Below are 22502 nucleotides of genomic sequence, written 5' to 3' on the forward strand. Positions count from 1 at the left end.
GGCTGCGCCTTGCGGTGCCGGCCGCCCCGGGGCGACGGCGGCACGTAACGGCCGGTGCCCAGCGGTGCGGGCCGCGCTGGGAGGCCGCCGAGGGAGCCCGGGCCTGGGGCTGCGTGTGCCTCGCGCGGCGCCGGGGACCGGGAGCGGCGGCGCGGCGGCAGCAGCTAGCAGGTGAGAGCGGGGCCCGGCAGGCCGGGCGGCGGGAGGGGCGGCCGCGGCGCTCGGCGGGGTGCTTGGAGCCCTCCGGCGGGGGGCGGGGTGCCCGTTCCGCGGCGGAGCGGGGCCCCTGCGGGTTCCGAATGCCGACTGAGTATTTCATGTCAGTAGCTGCGCGGCTGAGGCGTGCGGTCCCTCCGCTCGGGTGGCGCTGGCCGGGAGCGCCGTGCGATGGAAGGCGCGCTCGCTGAGGCACGGGTGCACGCATATGTGCAGACGTGCACCGAGCACAGGCTTCTATAGTCTTAACATAGGTAGCTGTGGATGGCTCTGGCTGCGGGCTGAGGGCTCAGGCGGCCGTTTCCCCGCGGGTGTACGCGGCAGCCCAGCGCCCTCGGGGGCGGGGGGCACCAGGCGGGGACCCCTGGGTGGGAGCTGGCCCCCCTGCGCCAGGTCCCTTCCTGAAATCCTCCATCTCATAGCTGAGGCTGTAATACGCTACGCTAGTTCAGGCTTTGTTTGCCCCACACTGCTCACTGTTTTTTTTCCGGAAGGACGGAATGATTTGTCAACGAAACGGGTAGTCCCTGTCCCTTGTCATACACGTATTAAATATGAAAAGGTTTAAGAGAAGACTGACTGTAGAAGAAACTTTTAGAACAGCAGAGTAACAAACGTTGTGAGCATCAGTTTTATCCTGGTTCGCCTTAGGTTGGGTTAGGCATCTTGCAGGGAAGAAATTTGTGTTTGCCTCCACATAAAGAGATTTGCAGTTATGCACAGCAGTTACAGGCTGCCCAGTAGAGAGAGTTACCTTGTAACAGCAGTGATGTCTTGTTATAGTTGCACTTAATGGAGCACATTTTGTAGCCAAAATTGTAATTTTTTTTTTCTGTGACTTGAATTTTTATGGTTATGACCTCAGATACAGAAAAACGTTCATAGTCTAATTTCTTCTTGTATAAAGAATGGAGAGGTGACTAATAATGCAATGGATATTTTCCTTTTGTTTGTTTCTTTTCATCTTTTCAATATCCCCTTGATGAAGGAAAGAAGACTTGTAAGATGATTTACAAGAAGGCCAGTTTTAAGTGTTCTTTTTAGTCTTTGAACAAAGGGGAGATGTTCTTTTCACTGTAATGTAGTCAGTGTTTTGTCACCTGCTTGCTACAGTTTGTAACTGATTTTTATTTATAAGGTACTGTTTCACAAGGTACAGCTTACTATTATGAAAAGGTCCAGGTCCCTTTTACCACAGCATCATGCAATGGTTTAGGCTGGAAGGGACTTTTAAATCTAATGAAGTCTAACCGCCCTGCTGTGGGCTGGGACAACTTCCACTACATCAGGTTGCTCAAAGTCGTGTCCAGTGTGGCCTTGAACATTCCCAGTGATGGGGCATCCACAACTTCCATGGCCAACTTGCCCCAGTGTCTACAGAATTTCTTCCTTACCTCCAGTATAAATCTACCCTCTTAATATTTAAAACAGTTGCACCTTGTCCTGTCACTACAGGCCCTGGTAAAAGGTCTCTCCATCTTTCTTATAAGCCCCCTTTATGTATTGAAAGGCCACAGTAAGGTCTGCCTGGAGCTTTCTCTCCTCCAGGCTGAACAACCCCTACTTTCTCAGCTTTTCTCCATACGAGAATTGCTCCATCCCTCCGAACATTTTTGTGGCCCTCCTCTGGACCTGCTCCAACAGGTCCATGTCTTTCCTGTGCCGAGGACTCCAGGTGGGGTCTCACCTGAGCAGAGTAGAGGGGTGGAATCACCTCCCCTGATCTGGTAGCCACGCTTCTTTTGATGCAGCCCAGGGTCGGACGGGCTGTCTGGCCTGCAAGCATACATTATTGGCTCATTTCCAGTTTTTCATCCACCAACACCCCCAAGTCCTTTTCTGCAGGGCTGCTCTCAATCCCTTCATCTCCCAGCCTGTATTGATACTGAGGGTTGCCCTGACCCCGGTGCAGGACATTGCACTTGGCCTTGTTAAGCCTCATGAGGTTCGCTTTGGCCCACCTCTCTAGCCTGTCAGAGTCCCTCTGGATGGCATCTCTTCCCTATAGCATATCAACTGCATCACTCAGCTTGGTGTCATCCACAAACTTGTGAGGTTGCACTCAGTCCTGCTCTCTATGTCATTGATCAAGATATTAAATAGTATTGGTCTAATACAGACCCCTGAGGGACGCCACTCATTACTGGTTTCTACTTGGGACATTGAACTCTTTGGATGTGGCCACGCGGCCAATTCCTTAGCCATCTAACAGTCCATCCATCAAACCCATATCTCTGCAGTCCTTCCCCTCTTCTGTCTTCTGCCCTGTCAGCTCTTTAGCTCATTGAACCTTCTCACAGGCCAATTTAACTTACTAGAATAGTAGAAAAACTTGTGCTTTACTGACGTTTCTGCTGGTTTGTGAGCTCATTTAGCTTGTGGAAAGTCTGATAAGGATGTGAGCTGTCAGAGAAGGTAGGGGGGAGAGAAAGAAGAGAAGAGAGACCTCCCTATTCTGCAGCAGTGAGCCATTAGATCAACTCCTCTACTCAAGGAAACGTAACAATAGCCTTAGTAATTTTATCAGGTCCATAGCATATTTTGCACTACATTTTTCAAGTATCCAGGATAAAAGAAGGAAAGTAGCATAAATGATTTTAAATGTGACTCTGTAAGCTTGAAAGCACGTTCCTGTGTGCTTTCCCATCTGTAATACGGATACTACACATTGCTACAATGGGTTGTTTCAGTACTTGATAAAGCAGTCTTTTAATTGTCTGTTTTTCTTGGCAGCTGTTGATCTGATGCCCAATTTTTGTACATTGTGCAAAGTTCACTAATAACTTGCTGTAATGTTACAAATACTACAAAGTACAGGCAGGCCACTTGGTACAACTCTGCCTATCTAGTACTGGCAGATCAGTTTTATTTGCTTGTTGTGTTTATGTCCTTGAAATAAAAGGACAATTAATACTTTTTAAATGTTCATTATATTCAAAAGTGCAATAAAAGTCTTTACGCCAGTACTATAGTACTATTGCTGGGTGATAATAGTTGAGGGAGGTATCGTACATCTCAGAACAGTATTTAAATGATAAAAAGAAGAGCAGAAGTAACAGAGAACATAACCAAAAAAAAAAATTGCTTTCCTTTTGAGAGGTATAATGGGGACCTGCAAAGAAATAAATACATTTTATAAAACGCAGGCATACTTAAAAAGGAATAACCTGCAGGTTGTTAGTGTTACTAACCTTTCAGTGTGTGTTGTATTTGTGCGGTGAGAAATTGCCTGGAGTTACAGTTGTGTGATCTATGTATTTTATTTACTCTGGACAGCTGAGACTGCTTCGGGCCAAGGAACTGAGTAAAAGTCCCCTGAACAAGTTAGAGGCATTTTTTTTTACTAGCTATAGAATGGAGGGTAAAGTTTTTCAGTGTTTTAGTGTGGTTGGTATCTGCACAAATTGTATAAAAAAACTCAAGGTCCTCGCTTGACTATTATACGGTAAGAGAGTTGAGTCGCAGTGTAATAGTACTATTGCCACTGCATGAAAAATTGGGGAGCTTGGCTTTCCTTTATAGTCCAACAAGCTTGTATACTTTAAGCTAATTCATTAATTTTTACCTTGAGTGAGTCTGGGACCATGGTGTTTCTTGCACATCTTCCAACTCTACTTGGAAAACTAAGAATGCGCTCTAAGGCATGTGGGTTGATGTTTTTATGTTCTTACCTTCCATTACGGCCATTAGTTTTATGAGTCAGGGTATCTTTGTACGCTGCAGCATGGTAATGCTGAATGCATTGAACGTGTCCTTATCATCTCATTTTGACTTTCTCTTTAGTTGCCATTAGAGATTGATTTGAAATGAGTTGTTAAATTTTTCCTAGTGCTCTTTTTTTTATTCATGTTCTGTTGGATTTTAGCATTCTGTTCAGTTCTATAGGGTCAATCCTTGCCCAGTATTATAAACAGTTTGGGTTGAACTGGTATTTACACAGGTCTCCAAGAATATCTTGGGAAATTTCTTTTTTTGAAAGGAAGTATGATCTGAGTTAGTGCTATAGTGTAAGAAAGGGTTGAAAGGACATCATGGTGTGGGAGAGGATGTTGTTCAGTGAAAGTGATGAAAAGGGAACAGTCATGGCTGAAAGATATTACATTGATGACTTCACAATTCAACTTGCCTTAATTATGTCCTACATCTTAGAGAGATGTATTTATTCTAGTTAGTTCCATTTGAAGTCAGCAGGAGCAGAACTGGATCCCTGTAGTTCTAAATCTCTGTTTTTCTGGTTGATTCAGGGTGTAGTTAGCCTCAGTGCCAGTGAAGGAGTGGACTTAGGGATATGCCTTCTGACGTGCATCTGGTTCTTACTGAAGTTGTCCTCCATAAATGTGTCTCTGTGCATGTGTGATATGTGAGAAAGGCAAAATTTCCCCCTGAATTTGAGAAATCATTTGAAATAGAATGTTCAATGTCACTTGTAAAATATGCAATGGAGTTATAGAGCAATGGTAACTGTGGAAGAGCTTTAGTTTGCTAGGAAGTCTGTAACCCTGTTAAAATGACATTAGAGGTTTCAAAAAAGTGGCAGTAGCAGCAGGATGCCCTTCTGTAGTTAAAAATTGCAATGTTTGCAGGATAAACTTTTAATAGTTTATTATGCAATGAATTCACTGTTTTGAAAGATGCAACAGTGGGTTGGTTTTTTTTTTTTTTTTTTTTTTTAATGTTCCTCAGCAGCCATCTATAACTGTATGGGATCTTATTGTAGCCATTTTTAAACAAGTTCTTTCTTTGAGGCTTAGGTGCAGTAAGCTGAGATGCTCAGGCAAAACACTGATGTTTCTGTAAAGCATAATGCACTTGGAAAATATGCGAGACCTTGTAGAAAGCAATGCATAGATAAGCTTGCAAATTCAAGGCCTAAAGCTGTTAAATCTATTAGGTGACTTAAAGTTTTGAGTTCATAATCTGCGCTAGAAAGTAAATATTTTCAGTGAAGAAAATACTCTTCTGAATCCATTTTCACAGAATGTGCAGGCTGCATTATTGTTGGTGTATTTTTTTCCCACAAAATTTATCTAATTTTTCTTTAATTGTTTTATTCACTTCTTATTTTTCAGGAGTCTTTGAAAAATCCTTAGTGGTCATGACATTGTTACAAGTGACATAAATTAGCCAGTGGCTCAGAATGATGGATACCCAGAAGACTACAAATGGTTTGCAAGTGATTGGAGAAGGGACTGGTATAGGGAAATCGACACTCCACATGGTGGGGTATTTGGGAAAAGTCAGTTGAAACTTGTTTTACATGTGTGCAAAGTTCATATTTTTCTCTGCTTTGAGAGATTTTTAATTGGTCTTAATTTTACCAAAAAAATTCTCAAAATTATTTTCCACGGAAATCTATAACAATGGCGAAAGATTAAGATTATTCTAAGTAAATCTGTGCCTATGATTTTTTAATGGCACTATTTTTATGACTGTTTGCATTCCTGTGAAAACTGATTTGTCTTTCAAAGATCTGAGCTTGTGTTCCCTGGCGATAAGTATCCTGTGGTTCAGTTCAAGTAGAACGAAAAGTTGCTTAATTGTGTTGTTAAAGATACCTTATTAAATATTTGAATATTAAAATCAAAATATAAATTTATTTAGAACACTAGCATACAAAAATATATCCTATAAATATTTAAAAAATCTAGTTTACTCTTTAAAATTCTATTAGGTATTATACTTAGAAGTTGCACGCTGGTTTTCTGTCTTGGTATATATGTATGTCTTACGTTGGGATAATACATGAAATACATAAATTTATGCTGCTTTTTAAAAAAAAAATTTTTTTTTTAGAATTGTAATCCTGTGGAAACAACTGCATGTGAGTATTGTCCAGCCTGCAAAGAGAAGGGCCAGATCCAAGTTTTACGGACTTACCGCATTAATTTTCAAGAGTCCATTCTTCTTTGTGAAAATCCTCAGGTATTACACTAACGGTTTTGTTTGTTTGTGCAGAGGCCTTTACCTTCAGCAGTTACACCTCTTTTAAGTTTAAGATTGTTGTTGGTGAGCAGATTGTTGAAACTGGACCCTTTTGAGTCCATATGCTGGATGATGTTTGCTGTGTACAGACAAAAACGTAACTAACCTGTGTAAATGCACTGTTTAGGCATAGCTAGCTACCCTGAAGAATTAAAAAGAGTAGATAAGAATGAACAGAGTTTCCCTTATGCAACAAGGGAACACAAATGATACTAAATAAATCTGTGTACGCATCAGAATAGTAAGGTGAAAATTTGATAATCCAGGTAACTAAAACATGACTCTTGCAGATGTGAGTCTCCTATTTTCCCTTCTTTATGTCTGGGTAATGTGAATAGGTTTGTTGTTATAATTGCAGTGGGGGTTTTTTTTCTTTTTTTTTTTTTTTTTCCTTTTTTCCCCTTTTAAGTTTTAACTTTACTTGGATTTCTGTGCTGCTTAATGTTTGAGTTGTGGTTTTGCTGTCTCTCCCTTCTTCACTGCTCCGTGTACATGGGGAGGGTGTAGCAATCTCATATGGACTGGTGCCCTTGTAGAGACTAGGCCTTGTGGGTCTCCGAGTTGCTTTTCCCATCCTTCCCTGCTTTTAAATAATCATAGTATTGTTCTGGAGATTGGTAATAGTGATTTGACTATATTCTGGTTGCAGACTAGCCACATATATATAAAAGACCCTGCCAACACCTGGTCTGTGTTGGGCTAGCCTGAAAGATACCCTGCCAGTTTTGGCGCCAGTGGTGTCTCAGGCACCTGATGATAATGCCAAATCCGTAGCCTAGAGGAATGGATTTAGCAAAATAAGAGAAGAGGGCTCTCCTTAGTAAAATTAGGTGGTTTTCAAGGGTTGGAAGCCTTTACTGGAGAAGTAGTGTTGATGATCACTACTGATATATTTACTTCACAATTGCTTATAAGACAGGAGTTGGAAAAAACAGTCTTCCTGTCATACATATGTTGAATTTATGTGTTTATTTCATTAAAATATCACTTTCCAGAAGTCTTACATTCCATTTTAAGAGTATGGTATATACATTTTTAGCTCCTGTACACCTGAAATTGCTATGTAGATCTCACTGTAACTTTCTTTCTTTCCTTTAGTGTATCTATCCACTTGGCTATAAACCATTAAACAGCATAATTATTTCTGCTGGTTCAGAAAATCATCAAGTTCCATCTGTCCATAAGAAAAGGAAATTGTGTGATGTCAGTGACTGTTCTCCTTCTGAATCACATCCAAAAAAATCAAGAACTAATACTGTGGTAACAGTTGAGCACACTAACAATACAGACCCTGTTGTCAGATGTTATCAGAATAGTTTATGCATTCCCAAGTCAAGCCTACATGATGTATTACAAAATGACCAGCAAAAACCTAGTAACAATGTGGAGTCCCGCATGCAGAAGGCAGATCTTGAAAAAACTGCCAACACCAACAGCTATCAACAAAGTCCGCCTAGGACTTCTAGTCCCAAAACACAACTCTTGCCAAATTCTGAACTTTTCTCAACAACGTCTGAAATTTTGCTCAAAGATGATAAAGATTCTGCTAATAACACAGATTTATGTCTTCAGTGGAGAAACATACATAATCTTTGTTGGTTAGATTGTATTTTGTCGGCACTAGTACACTTAGAAACATTAAAATGTGCTCTAGCAGAGGAATATAATGATGAGAAATGTTTACTCCAGAAACTCTTAACAAACTATAATCAAGCAACTGTGCTTCTGAATACCTGTAAAAGAAGTAAAGTAGAAGGTGAGTAAATTTAGCTGCTGTTTCTTCATATTCAGAGTGATCTTACCTGCTACAGATATGTGGAATTTAGTACAGTGCACTTAAATATGCCTCCTTCTATTTCAGGATCACAAAAAAATGAGTTACAACCCATTACTGTGACTTTACAATGTGGAGTGCTTAATCTAGCAGAATCCTAGTAACCTTATACATTGTTTTTCTTGGGGCAAACAGGCACGCTTTGAAGGCATCAAACACTAAGCATCTCTTGATTTGTTTTTTTGGGTCATATCCCACACAGAGAATTTGCAAATTGATGATGTAATTGAGCCTTACCCTGTTTCCTTCCCCTCTATTGGTTAACATATTAAGATGCTGTTCTAATCTTAATCTTCAAAATAATTTCTCTTGTGTTTTATATCCTTTTATAAGTGGGCAGTTGCCTTGTCACACCAAAAATAGTAAAGCTGTGAACATATGTTCTCTTTTGGCTGCAGCTGCACTCGAAGGAATGCTTTCCCTGAGGTCTACAAGCTCTGGTGTGGGTGATAGTGCTTTCTAACATGTTTCAGTCAAAATTAGGCAAACGCATTAACCTGGTTCTGGAACCTTGTCTGGAAAGGGTTAGTGAGTGCTCACAAGTGCAGCTTAATAGGTTCAAGGACTGTAACTTCCAGGCACTGGGGCAGTGATGAGCAGCTGGGGGCAACCTTCCAGGCAGCACAACTGGAGTCAGAGGAGGATGTGACACTGTAATCTACTAGTACGGCCTTTGATCATTTTCTGTGCTGTGGACTCAGTTTAAGAATCTTAAACTAAGACGTGTTTTTCTTAGTTCTCTTGACCTGGCCTGTTGGTGTCGTAAGTCTGAACTTCTAAGTCATCATCTGTTAGAGAATTAATACAGATCTCTGGTTAGCCGGTATGTTTCATGATTTATTTTTTTTCAACAGACATTCCAGGGAAAGTTTGTGGTTGAATATATATAGACTATAGTCCAAGAACAGCATCAGATAACTTGAAGAAATTAATATCTTTTCTGGGAAAAACAATAGGTGTATCAAAAATTGTTTAATCCACCTTGTGGCAGAGAAGACATACTATTTTTTGGAGGGGAACAAAAAAAAAAAAATTCCCCAAAAGATTCTGAAGTAGTTCATGTAATCTGCTTGCCAGAAAGTCAGGCTGTTTGATTTTAGGTTTCCAGCCTATTACCTGGAAGCATTCTACCATCACAGAGCCTGTCTCAGATGTTTTTCTTTCTCCTCTGTTGTGCTGTATTTGCAAAGGAGCTCTGGTGTGCAAGAACCCTTAAATGGGGATATTGAGTGTTGGAATATAGTCTTGTTTGTGATAACTTAAACTTTTTCATTTCCAGGCATTGCTGCAAACCCAGTTAGTTTATTTGGGGAACAGTGGATAGGAGATTGGATGAAGAGTACTGTTGTGGAGAATAGGTGTAATGTTTACTCTGCCCATCTGTGTAGTTTTTCAGTATCTTTTACATACAGCTGTTCTTAAAAACAATCAAAAGCAATTGAGATGCAAGAAACTTTTTTACCTTTTTATATATAGATAGATTTTATAAGTATTAGTTTCAAGAGCTATTCTAAATCCTTCCTTTAATTTGTGTACGTTATGATCATGATTGTGTAGTAGAAGTTTTATTCTTGCTTGCATTTAAAGAATGCATTTGTGTAGAAACAACTAGTAAATTTAAAATACATAATAAGATACATAAAGCACACAAAGTATTTCTAAAACTATTTTAAAGGCTGACTTAGGAAATCAGTATTTAATCTGGAACAATACATTTAAATGTTTTGTTATGAATTGTATAACATCATTAGAAAGCATGTAAGCAAATTTTTGGACTCTTCATCTTAATGTTTACATTTTAAAATCCACTCTTAATCTCTGAATCTCCAGGGTTTGTAATGTCTGGTTACACTATCCTTAAATGTTGTTACTATCTAGCTGTTGGTACACGCTCTTAGCCATAATTTGTCAGGTTGAGTAATTACTGGTTAGCAGGCTGCAGCAAAATGTCGACAACTTGTGTAAATTCTTCTCTAATTTTCAAACCTGTGAATACCAAGCACTGGCTATTTTACCAACAGTTTTAAGCAAGTATGGATCAGTTTGAAAGGCACCGGTTTTCAGAGAATGAGTGCATGTTAGGGTATGTATGAGGCATGTTAGGGTTAGGCACGTGTATGAAAGGGTGGGGATGTTACACATAAATACACGAAGGCATATGTATTTTTTTCTTTAGATGTTCTTCCAAAAGCAGAATCTTACCTCAGTGAAATCAGAAACAGAATGTTTACACAGCTTCAGCCTCAGCTTAAGTGTGAATTGGGTAAGTAATTAGCATAGTATCGCAGTATTTACTTTCAGGAAACTCTACATGTAAAGCCTTGTATGTCAGTACATAAAAATAAGCATGTACAGATGCATACAAGACAGTTTGCAAATACATTTGTTTTTATTGGTGACATACATATACTTTACAGTGTGATCAGCTGGTTTGTCCCTTGACTGTTTTTGACTTTTTAGAGAGCATATTCTCATCTTTGTAACTATGCTGTAGTCATGAAATCATCATTGGTAACAACCTAATAACATGGATCAGTCCCTTTGCTGTGAGGATTAGAAGTACAGCCTTGAACAGATAACTGGAATGAAAATCATAGCACTAAGCTTATCTTCCTTTCTGAAGTACTGCAAGCTGATTTCAAATATTCAGTGGCTGTTTTTTCTGCCCCATCTTTGAAGGTATGAAGGAGAGCCCAGTGTTTGCGCTCCCTCTACTCTTACGACTGGATCAACAAGCTGAGAAACTATTCTTGCATTCTTTCTCATGGAAGTTTGAATGTTTATGTTGTGGCTACAAATACCAGGACCGGTGAGATTTTTATTTAAGTAGCTTCTATATAACTGTTCTACCTTACACTTTTAAAATTTGCATATAATAGTTGGCTTTCTTCAGATCTCCAGGTTTTGTACAGCTTAAGCTTGCTGGTGAAGTTTTACTTTTTTTAGGCTAGCATTGGCAAATAGTTTACTGCTATGTCATATATTAGGAAACCATGTTATCACTTAATTAAGAAAGAAATAATAGGTAACTGTGTGAGTCCCTGGTCATGGTCACTCTGATATTTTGCTGAGAGTATACATATTGTTGCAGTTCTAAAGAATATAGTCCTAGTACACTTTTGCTATTGAAGAATATCTGTAATATTCATTTGGATTACAAAAAATCAGATTCTCATACATATTTACCTATTTTCAAATAGTATTACAGGGAAGGAATTTCTTTAGAATTGGTTTAGTTCTCTGTAGCTGCAGGTACAAGCTAGTAATTTAGACTCCTTTTAGAGTCATCAGAAAAAGAGAGACACCTTCAGAAGACAGCTAGCATCATTTGAAAACACCTGTTTCCTTCCGCTATCTTAGGTTTATACAATAAAATTGTAGATCCCCAAGTGAGATGCGATTAATGCTGTTACGCTGCCAGCCGATGTGTAGGCCTGGTTAATAGGATGTGTTCAAGAGGCTTTGTTACATACTGTTTTTTCTTTAAAAGTTGAATAGCTTACGTTGAATATAAAGGAAGTCCTTTCTGGGGCTAATGAATGAATAAACTATGTTATTTCACTTTAATATCCCGTACATTGTATTTTCATACAATATAACCTCTGTGTAATCTCTGCTCTGAATGTACTGGTTTTTGAAAGCTAGACCTTGTATAACATGGATTCTGAGGTAATTTGTTACTGCTTCCTTCTCTCCTTGAGATTCTGTATTAGCTAGTAAATTACGTGGATCCTGGTACAAGCTCTATCTTATGCTGGAAAGGAAACAAAGGTAACATGCTAAGGGAGAAAGAGCAAATAATGTGAAACTGAAGGCCACAGAGCTGCTGAAAACAAATGATGACTGATACTGTTTGGCAGAACTGAATTCAGTGCTGACTTGGACGTGATGCAGTCACAGTGGAATTCACACAAATGGCATGAATATGAAGAGAATTTGGCTTTGGCATAATGTTTTAATAACTTTTTTTCTCCTGGCAAAGTGTGTATATTTATTGTTTTCTGATCAGCAACTAAACTTATTTTTTCTCTGTGTGTGTCCAGATGTAGGAAAACACTAACAACGTTCACAAATATAATTGCTGATTGGCATCCACTTAACGCTATTCATGTTGGACCATGTAATAACTGTGGTGATAGATCTCAAAGAAGACAGATGATTTTGGAAAAGTAAGTTTGCATATATGAACTTGAAAATAAAATACATAAAATTCTAAGACTTCAATTATTGAACGTATCACTTTCCAAACCAAACTATTATCTTGGGTTTACAGAGATGCTAAACTTTAGACTCTGATAAATACTCACTTTTAAAGATTCTAGATCGTTCTTAAATGCTGAAATGGCAAATAGTGTTTAATAAACATGAAACATAGAGCAGTGTTTAACATGCTGACCAGCACATGTGTTTGAGCCAGGTCAAAAATACCAAGTAGTAAATATAGACAACTGATATGCAGTGTCAGCCTTTTCACAACCCTTGCCATTGCTGGGTAAAACTGCTGTTTGATCATCTGTTTACTAGTTTGATTCGGGAACAATGTCCTTTCCTACTGTGGTTATGCCACAGCTGTCTCCTGGGTTTTTTCACCACTTCCCAATGACCAAAATCCCTTACGTGATGTTGGGTTTTTTCCCCTAATCTGTAACAAAATAGAATATCCAGTTGGAGCATTCTTATCCTGTGACTACTGTGCAATCTGAAGAGTCCAGTGTGAAAGCAGAATAGCAAAGGCGGAACCACATACTCTTTGAGCTGCCTTACTTTTTCATTAGGATCTTTTGCTACTGTTTCGTTTTAATAAACTGGTTCTTTATTGTTTCTTTATTAGAGTACCCTCAATATTAATGATACATTTTGTAGAAGGCTTGCCACTTAACAACCTGAAGAACTATTCATTTCAGTTTGAAGAAGACACCTACCAAATAACATGTGTTGTTCAGTACCAAACAGATAAGAAGCACTTCATAACCTGGTCTTTGAATCCGGATGGTAAGAAACATAAATTCTATTATAACACTTCATGAGTCTATATCAAATACTGTGTTATGGGTTACTGCAATAGTCTCAACAGTCCATCTTATAATATCAAGGATTTCTTCCGTCTGTATTATAAACTTCATATTAAAATTTTGTGAATAATTGTGGGAACTTTGTTGCTCAGGGTGAAGGCTTCAGTTTGGTGTAACTGATTTGTTCAGCAGCGTTCTGTCCTACACTGTACTCACTGGCAAAAGTTATTTGGGTAGAGTTTTTTCTCTTCATTACTTTGTAAAAGTTAAAAAATACTGTCTGAGCATGGCTGTGGGACAAATGATATTGGTTATTTTGAAGCCAGTTACTAATCCATTCTTGGCTGGTAGTGAGGGAACCTATGAAACTACCAGCATTAACTAAGTTTCTTTTCGTTTATGAACAGTACTGCACCTGAGGAGGCAGGGAGAGGCACAAATCCGTGTTAGAAATGTTACTAGTGGTGCGATGGTCATACCATTAGTGGGAACTCCATAATCAGTGAAGGTGAAAAGTTGGTATTTTGATTCTCATGCTTTTGTAGAAAGAATGGAGTGCAGTCTTATCAAGCATTGGGACAACATGAAAATTGTCTAAATCATACTGCCAGAGTTTAAATATGAAGAGGGAGCCGCTGGGAAATGCCTAGTTGGGAATATCCTGTACCTCACAGATAATCTATTTTAAAATTCTTAAAGCTGTAAAATATTTGCTCATGATCTATGAACAATTTGCAGATGATGAGGCAGATTATTAAAAGGAACAGTTCCTTTTTAACTGCCTGCCTCCCAGCCAGGCAATGTAAAGGTCCACAAAGAAACTTAATTTGAGAGATGGTTCTTCCCTCAGGGCTGTGGGTTTTTTTCAGACAAGATGTCGGCATCATTAGCTCAGACAAAAAAAAACCCCTTAGCTTTGTTTCTTTGGTTGATGTATTAATATTGCTGGAAATTCTGCTTGTGTTTGATTTTTTTACAGTGGAAATATCCTGGTTTTCTCTGATGTAATAAAGAATGGAGAAAAAAACTCTTTATTTTCTGCTTGTCAGGGGAATGGGTTAATAAAAATATTTGACAAGTATCTGAGGTAGTGACTTAAATTTTAAGTCTCTGAGTCTCTACACTGGTTGCTATTTGTTTTTCAGGAACTTGGCTTGAATGTGATGATTTAAAGGGGCCATATTGCAAGAGACATAAAAGATTTGAAGTTCCTGCTTCAGAGATTCATATTGTTATCTGGGAAAAGAAAACATTCCGTGTGCCAGAAAAACAGAATTCGCAATTCCAGAGTAAAAATATTGAAGATTTTCTTCCTAATAATGTACCGTCAAATTCCACAGCGTCACACTGTGGTTTTGGTAACACTGTAGACAAAATACTTGCAGAACATCACAAAGAAAATTCTGTGAGAACTCCAGATAAGAAACAGCAGCAGGCAGCTGAGGATGAAGGTATTGTTCATCATGGTTTAGAAAATCTGGCACATGATGATCTTGTAACACTGATGCTTGAAGAAATTCAAGTTGACTCAGAAGGTAAATTGTTGCTGAACGGACAGATGGTGGGAAATAACTCTGTTGTTGAAACAGTCACACTGCAACAGCAGGGATCAGCTTTTTCACCTAATGCTCCATGTACAGGAGAGTTTGCTGGAGCTAGTCTATCTATGAGCAATAACTGCATGTTATATGAAAATTCCAGCATTTGCTTACCTCTAGAAGAGTTGAACCCAGCAAATTCTACTCCTGTGCCCAAAATACATGACCCTGACCCACCTGACTCATTGCTTGCTCGAAGAACAGGCGACAGAACTGATTTACCTAACAGAGAACATGGATTAAATTCACAACTACAACTAAACAAGAAGTGTTCAACTGTAGAGAATACTACACAAGAATCACCCGACTTGAAAGATGCAAGCAAAATCATAGTTAATTCTCAGGTCACCAATTCTTCTGCTGCCAATAATTCCTTTCAGCCTTCCCGCAAAGATCAAAAAAGAGGATTTGTAGGAAGCTGGGTAAAGAAATTATTAAACAAGAATAATTCTTTTATGCCTTCAAGTGCCTCAGCTCTCAAGAATGAGAAAAGTTGCAAAACTCCCTCAATGCAAAAAATAAGTGAAGTGTGGTTGCCAGTCAAAGGAGCAAGTAACTTTGGTGGATTTCAAAGCAGAGGTACAAACAAATCAACTGAGATCCCGAATTCAGTGGTTCCTCAGAACAGTAATACTCATCCGTTATCAAATTTCAAAGGATTTTCTCAAAACACTTGTCTTCCAAGAGCAAGTCATACCACTCTTGAAGGTCCAGCTTGGAATAAGTTAGGAAGTACATTGGGTACCTCAGGTAAAGTCACTCAGTTCCATTCACCTAGCTTTAACTCTGGGAAGACAGAAGAGTCAGATAGTGACAAAACAAAAAAACTTCGCCTAAAACTGTTGAAAAAACTTAATGCTAAAAAGAAGAAGTTGGCTTCACTGGACAGGCTAGCAGTGGAACAGACGAAACAGGACAAACCTGTGAGTGGAGATGTAAGCACCCAACCACAGACTGAATCTCACAGTGACAGTGAATTATTGCAGAGCGTTTTAAGGGAACTGCAATATCAGATTGATGTTGCAGATAATGAATCTGAATTTAACGCAAACTCTGTATCAGGGTGCACTAGCCATAGTAACGGTGATGAAATACTGGCGGAATTACTGTCCTCTACTTCAACTGTTGCTTCCTTAGAAGCTCAAAAAAGTGAAGATGAATGTATGTATATGGAAATGGTGGACAGCAGTGTTGCAATGACAGTGTCTGGTGAGACCTGTGTGCCACTTGCAGCAATGACAAGCAAGGACCACAATTATTACAGTCCTGTAAAGGACAGTAATTCGGAACTTCATACAATAAGCAAACCCAGTGTGAAAAAACTTGCCTTTGAAAGTCCTACAAGGGAAGATATCCTTCAAGACCTGTTTTTCATTTCAGGACCAAGCTCAATGGCAGGTGACATAGATTTACCTCATTTTGATGAAACTCTGTTTGAAACTTGGTAAATATTCGGTTTCTTGGTTTTAAGTAATTTTCAATGTTATGTATATTTTGAAGCAAAGCACTATTATATTATATTTTCTAACTGATTTAATTGCACACTGGCTGTACTTGAACAATTTATATTTGTGGTATTTTATTTTCCTTAAAATTTTATTGTAGCAGACAAATAAGGTTTTAATGCATTTTATTTTTCTAAGAAGCAGTTATTTTAGCTGTCAGATATAATGATGATTTTAATTCAAAGCTCCTATGAGTCTTAACTTTTGCTGCTTTTAATGTGGAAAACTTACCCATATTCTACCAAGTTTGAGAAGTAATGAACTTCAGTAGTCTTGATGATGTGATGGTGTAAGAAGTATTATTTAAGTAGTAGTGATTTATTTTACAGGATCACCTAGCTCCTGAATTTAGTTTGTCTGATGTTAAAAAGAAAAAAAAAAAGGTACCTTCTGTGATCAGGGATGTATGTTTGCATCCTTTGATACAAAGATCATTTGCAACACTAAACTCAAGCCTGGTATTCTGTTAGAGACTCTGTTCTTTTTGGAATTACTGTTCTACAAGCTCACCCTGATGTATACACAACACCCCTCAGATCCAAGGAAGGGTGGATATAAGGTAGAAATTTTCCTATTTGAAGTTATGGCATATACTGAGTTTTGATCCTGAGTAACTGAAAATATAATTTGGTAGAATATTTTTCTGAGCCAGGTTATTTTATAAGTAAAATTAATAAGATTTGGGCCAGAGTTTGCAGCACTAAGAAAAAGTATCAGATGTGACTTTTAGTTATTAATAGCTGCAAATTCACTAATAAAAGAAAGGTTTCTAAGAATTAAAGTTAACTGTAAGTTAGCACCTATTACTGTTGTTACTCAATTTTTCATAACCAGAGCAGTGCACCCCATCCATATACGAGCATGCCAAGGAGAGGCAAGGTCAATAGAAGGAAAGTAATGGAAAATGTAGCAAGACAGCAATGAGTAAGCAGAGCAATTCACATCTTGGTGTTTCTGGTTTGTATAGCTTTTGTTTTGCTAGCTGTGAGTCTAGCTAGACACAGAGCTGAGGGTATTATATGCTAAATCAGATTAGCTGTACATTTTTCTTGCACTTGGAAATAACAAGGATTTTATCAGCAAGTCCTTGTTTCAGCCATTTTTAGAGGTGTTCTGCATTTTATCATTGTTTTAGAACCCAAGTCCAAACCATGAAGTCTTCAGTCTTAGTCTTCCAGGAGGTGCAATTGAACAGAACTGTTACTACAAGGCATTGACTGCAGATTTAAATGGTCTTGGGTTGCTTGAACCAGGTTCAAAAAGTTCGATAAACTGTCAGTAGCACTGAACTCACCTTGCCATGCTGTTTCTGATGCAATTATGTACCAGTTTATCGGACTGGCACTTCAGACAATGAAGGGTTTAATTCTTGAAATATAAGTCTATGTAAAGAACTTGAGCTCCCTTGTTTTAGATGTTGTAATTGGTAACGTTACAGCAGAGAACAAATCAATGGTTTCTGAATGTAGTGCCACTATACTGCTGGTGAAATGTTTGCCTGTTTGAACTCCCCTATTTTTAAAAAAAAAAAAAAGGTGACTAAAATTACAGTTTGATTTATCAGTGAATAAAACAGGTGCCTCTGCAAGACTTGAGAGGGGTAATAGGATATTTCTGCAGAGTTTTCCAACCAGTGGGTTCTATATATGCAAACCGCTAAAGCGCAGTGTGTCCTCCAACCTTGACTGCTTCTTGCAGAGGTTTCCCCAAGCAGTGGGGAGCTGTCTTCAAGTGTAGATACCATCTGTGACCGACTGGATTGCAGCTGCCTGCAGCTGTGAGGTGGAAACTCCTTCACCAGTGGCTCAGGGCATGACACACACAGGGGTGAGCAAAGCAGCAAGCCTGGGATTGGCGTGATGCAGAATGCGTAGGGCAACACGAAGAAGAGAAGATGAGCGAGTCCTGGTGGTAAGGCCTATAATAAGAGAGAGGACTATAATAAGCAGAGAAGGGGATGGGGGCACATCCACTATGCATATATGCCTAGAGAGAAGCAAGAATCTGGTCACCACTGGCAGCACCTCTGCAAACTGGTGTTAGGAGTCCTCTGTCTGCAGCCGTGTGGGATACAGCATGGGTATGTGTATGTATAGAAGCTGCGTAAGCAAATAAATAGTATTTGAGATTAAAGCAAGTCTGAAACTAAATCTCTTGGGTTGCAAGTTCTTTGCTGTCTGTTTTTTTCTGGAATAATTAACTAAAGATGATGCTGTGCAGATTTGTCTGTTTCAGTAATTTTTTTACTGCCTCAGATCCTGTGCAAGTGAGAATTCAGCTGAGATTGGATGAAGACCCCATGACCAAAGAAACAGTTTGGAATTTGGTGGTTACTGGACTTCCTGTTTTGAGAATAGTTTTAAAATGCAACTTTTTAGTTGCCATAAAGAGAATACCAAGTGTTGTATTAGTTTTCTGTCCTTTAGAAATACACTAGGTGGGCATATAGCAAATACGATTAGTGAGCAAAAGTTAGTCACTGTATTTTGGAGGTTTTATCAGTGTTATAGGGTAAATTTCCAAAAGCCTTTTGGAAAGGCTTCGAGCAGTTCAAGGCATTGTATTTTACACGTTCTTCACTTCTTGCATCACGTGATCTTGTCAGTCTGTGTCTTCTGATTGGGGAAAGGCACAATTGTGGCACTACCAGATTTACAGCTTGTAGGTCAGAATCAGCTCTGTGGTGGAGGTAGCACTGATTCAGATCTTACTGCTTCATATGTTCAAACACTTTTAATCAAAGTACAGGGGTGGAAAAAGGGCCGCCTTCTCACATCCTGCCTACAATAAACCAGCCCATCTGCAAGGGAGCTGCCTGCATGGATTTTTAGCTGTGTACCTGCTGGAGCACTCCTAAAAATTCATTGTGGTGCTGATTATAAATCTGATTTTGATCTTGATGTTTTTCATGGGTGGCTGTTGCCAGCATTGGTTTCTGCTTTAAATAACTATTCCCTTTCTGACAGTGTATCAATGGGAGTGATCATGTCTTGTCTGTGTTCCTCTTGCAAACCTAAACAGCTGCTGTTCTCCATGTGAGCCCCTTTGTGCTCAGAGCAGAGCATGTTAACCTTCCAAGCAGATTATGCAGCTCAAAGTGTGCACTGTGATTTAAAGTCCACCAGGATTCAGTCTCGGAGTGGAAGAGCTTACAGTCTAAGTATAGATCTGAGGCAGTGTGCAGACGGAGCAAGAGAGAGAGTAAGGTTAACAGGATTACAAGGCTGATGAAGTTTGCAGCATGCTTAGTTTTGCACTGCTATGCACAAACACAGTGTGGTTGTGTACAAGGGAGATGCTGAAGCAGCACAGCACAGGAGAACGCGGCGGAGCCACGGGACTCACGAAGGAGAGCAAGTGCTGGGGAAGGAGCATAAGGCATCCCCTACCTGTTGGGGGCCAGGTGCCTCCAGCTTATGTTTTCTAGAGAGGCCGAAGAAATAAACCCTCGTGAGATATTTCTCCCTGGACATGGGTCTGTATTACTCTTTTATGCAAATGACCATCTACAGGGGCTTCTATAATGCCCAAGGCAGGGTTTGGGCTAGCTGTAATCTTGTCCCCGGATTTCCAGTTTAGAAACAGGGCAAGTAGGCAGGATGTTAAAATAACCCATGAGCCATAAGGGTTGGCAATACACTGGAAACCTGCCGTGGATGTACCTGGCAAGGAAGCATCTCCCCTTGCCTCTCCAGCAAAATGGAACTTTGGTCCTGGCAGCTGGTCCTGGTGCAGAACCTTCCAACGCAAATGCTAGATGGAGAGCTGAAGCAGAGAGCCCCAAATTATTTTATATCCTTCTGTTAGTGGACTTTGTGTTCAACCACTTTGGCTCAAAGAGAAGATGGCGCATAATTTTTCTGTATGAAATATGTACTTGAGCCTTTAAATGGTGTTTTACAGTTCTCCCATGCTGTAACTCTACCTTTTTCTGTAGGTTGTTTCATTTTTCTGTATCCATGTCTTTGCTGCCTGGCTTTTTCTGTTGGTGTAGCAGAGGGAGAGACTGAAGTCATGGGGAAAGCTGGGAGAAGTTGTGCATCTGGATTTTCTAAGACACCATTTTAAACTATTTCAGTGAGCATCCGGCTCGCTTTTTTTCTTCTCTCTGACTTGGAGCCTCTCTTTGCTAGGGAAAGATGAAGTTTTTAAGTGCTTTGTGCTGCAGCCCTGCAGACGTGACTGTGACCTGGCGTTCCCCGCGGCCAGCACCCCAGCGGGTCCCGCACAAGCCACCAAACGCTCTTCCACGCCTATGGCCGCTCGGGGACAAGCGGTGACAGTGCTCCCACTCGGGCCCGTACTGTTCCGAAGGTTTTGTCCCAAGTTTTCTGATGACGTTCAGACCGTGTCAGGTGAGACTCGGTTGTCCCCCCCGAGGCCGTCCTTCCGGGCAGACGGGGTGAAAGTGTTTGCGAAGGGAAAGCGTGTGCGGGGCGGGGAAGCATCAGCACCCAGCCCCGCCGCGGACCCGCCAGCCTCAGCTCGGTCGGTTGTTGCCTTCTCCCGCGGGGGCTGTCCCGTTCCTCCCCCACGCCGTGCAGAGCCGTTCCGTCCAACGGCCGCTGGCGCGTTTTCAAGGCGGAACCGGGAAAACCAAAAGCCGCGGTGACGTAGGGAAAGAAAATACATGCTGTTTCCGCCCGGTTTCGAACCGGGGACCTTTCGCGTGTTAGGCGAACGTGATAACCACTACACTACGGAAACTTCCGCTAGACTTCTATTTTTCTGCAGCGCCCCTTGACCGGGCGCAGGGAGCATGGCGGCGCGCAACAGAGCGGCACCCCAGCCGCCGCGCCGGCAGCAGCCACTGACACTCCTCCCGGCGGCGGACGAGGCCCTGGGGCTCAACGAGGGACTCAGGCAAAAAATAATACGACCCCGCCGCTGCGAAACCGGCCTCGCAGCGGAGAAAAAAAGACCCCAGCACCTGAAAAGTGGTGCTTTGCGTCCCTGGGTGGGCTCGAACCACCAACCTTTCGGTTAACAGCCGAACGCGCTAACCGATTGCGCCACAGAGACGCGCTGGCAAGCCTGCTAGCCGCGCCGCTCCTGATCCCTGCGGCGGCCGGGGTGGGGCTTGGGGGGGCCGTGGCTGCGCGTCCCCGCGGGAAGCGGCGCGCCCCCGCCCGTCCCTTTGGCATTCCGGCGGCGGGACGGCGGCTTGTGCTACAGCGCCTTGGGCGGCGGGGGGGGTAGGGGGTGGGGGGGTGCAATCACCGGGTTTGGGGGTGATTTGCTTTTTTAATCTAAAGAACATGAACACCACCACCTCCCACCCACCCCCACCACCCCCCGCGCTGTCACCGCGGCCTTTCCCGCAGGAGCAAGGGACAGGCGAGCAGCAGACAAGCAGAAAAGGAACAGCGTTCCAAGTTTGGTCTGTTGGTGGGACAGTTGCGAGTGAGAGCCTGAAAGCTTCGTGCTGAGACAACAGACCATGGTGCTGGCAAGCAGAAACCCCATGGTCATACACCAAGGACAAGGAACACAAACCCAAGCATCAGCCTATTGACACGTGGCCAAAGTATCCAGCACCTTTTCTTCCACAATCTCGATACGAAAAGGACTAGTTGTGACCACAGACTCGAGGAACAAAAGACAAAATTCATCCCACAAAATTGAAAGACCTTTGATAATTATTTGCAGGAGCTGATGGATAGTGAGAACACTGACAGAAATGAGCCATGGCAAAAGAAACATCTCCAAGGGGAGTGGAGGGGAACACCCAGGAATCTGCTGCCCAAGCAGCCTCCCTTCAGCTCTGAAAATTCTATGAAACAAATTATTAAACAATTCGCAGCCACCTAAAAGGTAATAAGGTGAAAACGACAGCCAATGTGAGTTGTGAAAATGAAATTGTGCCAAAGGAGTGTAATTTGCCTTCAGGAATCCCAGGTCCCAGAGACAGAGGACAAAGGCTGGAGTGAGGAAGACATATCCTTGGTGGATGAGGACCAGGTCAGGGCATACTTAAGCAACCTACACGTACATAAGTCTGTCGGCCCTGATGTGATGTACCCACAAGTGCTGAAGCAGCTGGCAGATGTCATTGCAAGGTCACTCTCAATGATCTTGGATCGATTATAGCAGCTGGGAGAAGTGCCCAAGGACTTGCCACCAAGAAAGCACACCACCCCCAACTTCAAGAAGGGCAAGAAGGATGACCTAGGGAACTACAGGCCAGTCAGCTTCACCTTGATCCCTGGGGAGGTGATACAGCGGCTCATCCTGGAGACCATCTTCAGGCACATCAAGGACAAAGAAATTGTTAGTAGTCAGTATGGCTTCACCAAGTGTCCTGTAAGATCCTCACAGAGAATCCGTTGGTGTATGGGTTGGATAAGCAGGTGGT

At 41.2% G+C, this 22502-nt stretch overlaps 1 protein-coding gene and 2 non-coding genes across 5 annotated transcripts; 1 reads left to right on the forward strand and 2 right to left on the reverse strand.

Annotated features, from left to right (window-relative positions):
- The first annotated feature begins 6 nt into the window (after positions 1-6).
- On the forward strand, positions 7-18297 carry USPL1 (ubiquitin specific peptidase like 1). Of its 3 annotated transcripts, XM_056329217.1 has the most exons (9): positions 7-171; positions 5286-5452; positions 6010-6138; positions 7297-7954; positions 10209-10295; positions 10712-10841; positions 12076-12201; positions 12864-13024; positions 14190-18297. In XM_056329217.1, exons 2-9 carry the CDS (start codon positions 5354-5356, stop codon positions 16088-16090), a joined length of 3291 nt encoding a protein of 1096 aa, XP_056185192.1. In that variant the 5' UTR covers positions 7-171; positions 5286-5353; the 3' UTR covers positions 16091-18297. The 3 variants fall into 3 exon arrangements, with proteins under 3 accessions (XP_056185192.1, XP_056185191.1, XP_056185193.1); XM_056329216.1 differs by lacking the exon at positions 7-171 and having other exon boundaries at positions 209-5452; XM_056329218.1 differs by lacking the exon at positions 7-171 and having other exon boundaries at positions 212-5381.
- A 2484-nt stretch (positions 18298-20781) lies between these two features.
- On the reverse strand, positions 20782-20854 carry TRNAV-AAC (transfer RNA valine (anticodon AAC)). Its single transcript has one exon. It is a non-coding gene; the product is annotated as a tRNA-Val (tRNA).
- Positions 20855-21095: 241 nt separating this feature from the next.
- On the reverse strand, positions 21096-21169 carry TRNAN-GUU (transfer RNA asparagine (anticodon GUU)). Its single transcript has one exon. It is a non-coding gene; the product is annotated as a tRNA-Asn (tRNA).
- Positions 21170-22502: the final 1333 nt, after the last annotated feature.

Source organism: Falco biarmicus, chromosome 2 (genome assembly GCF_023638135.1).
Source record: "Falco biarmicus isolate bFalBia1 chromosome 2, bFalBia1.pri, whole genome shotgun sequence".
In the NCBI taxonomy this organism is placed as follows: Eukaryota; Metazoa; Chordata; class Aves; order Falconiformes; family Falconidae; genus Falco; species Falco biarmicus.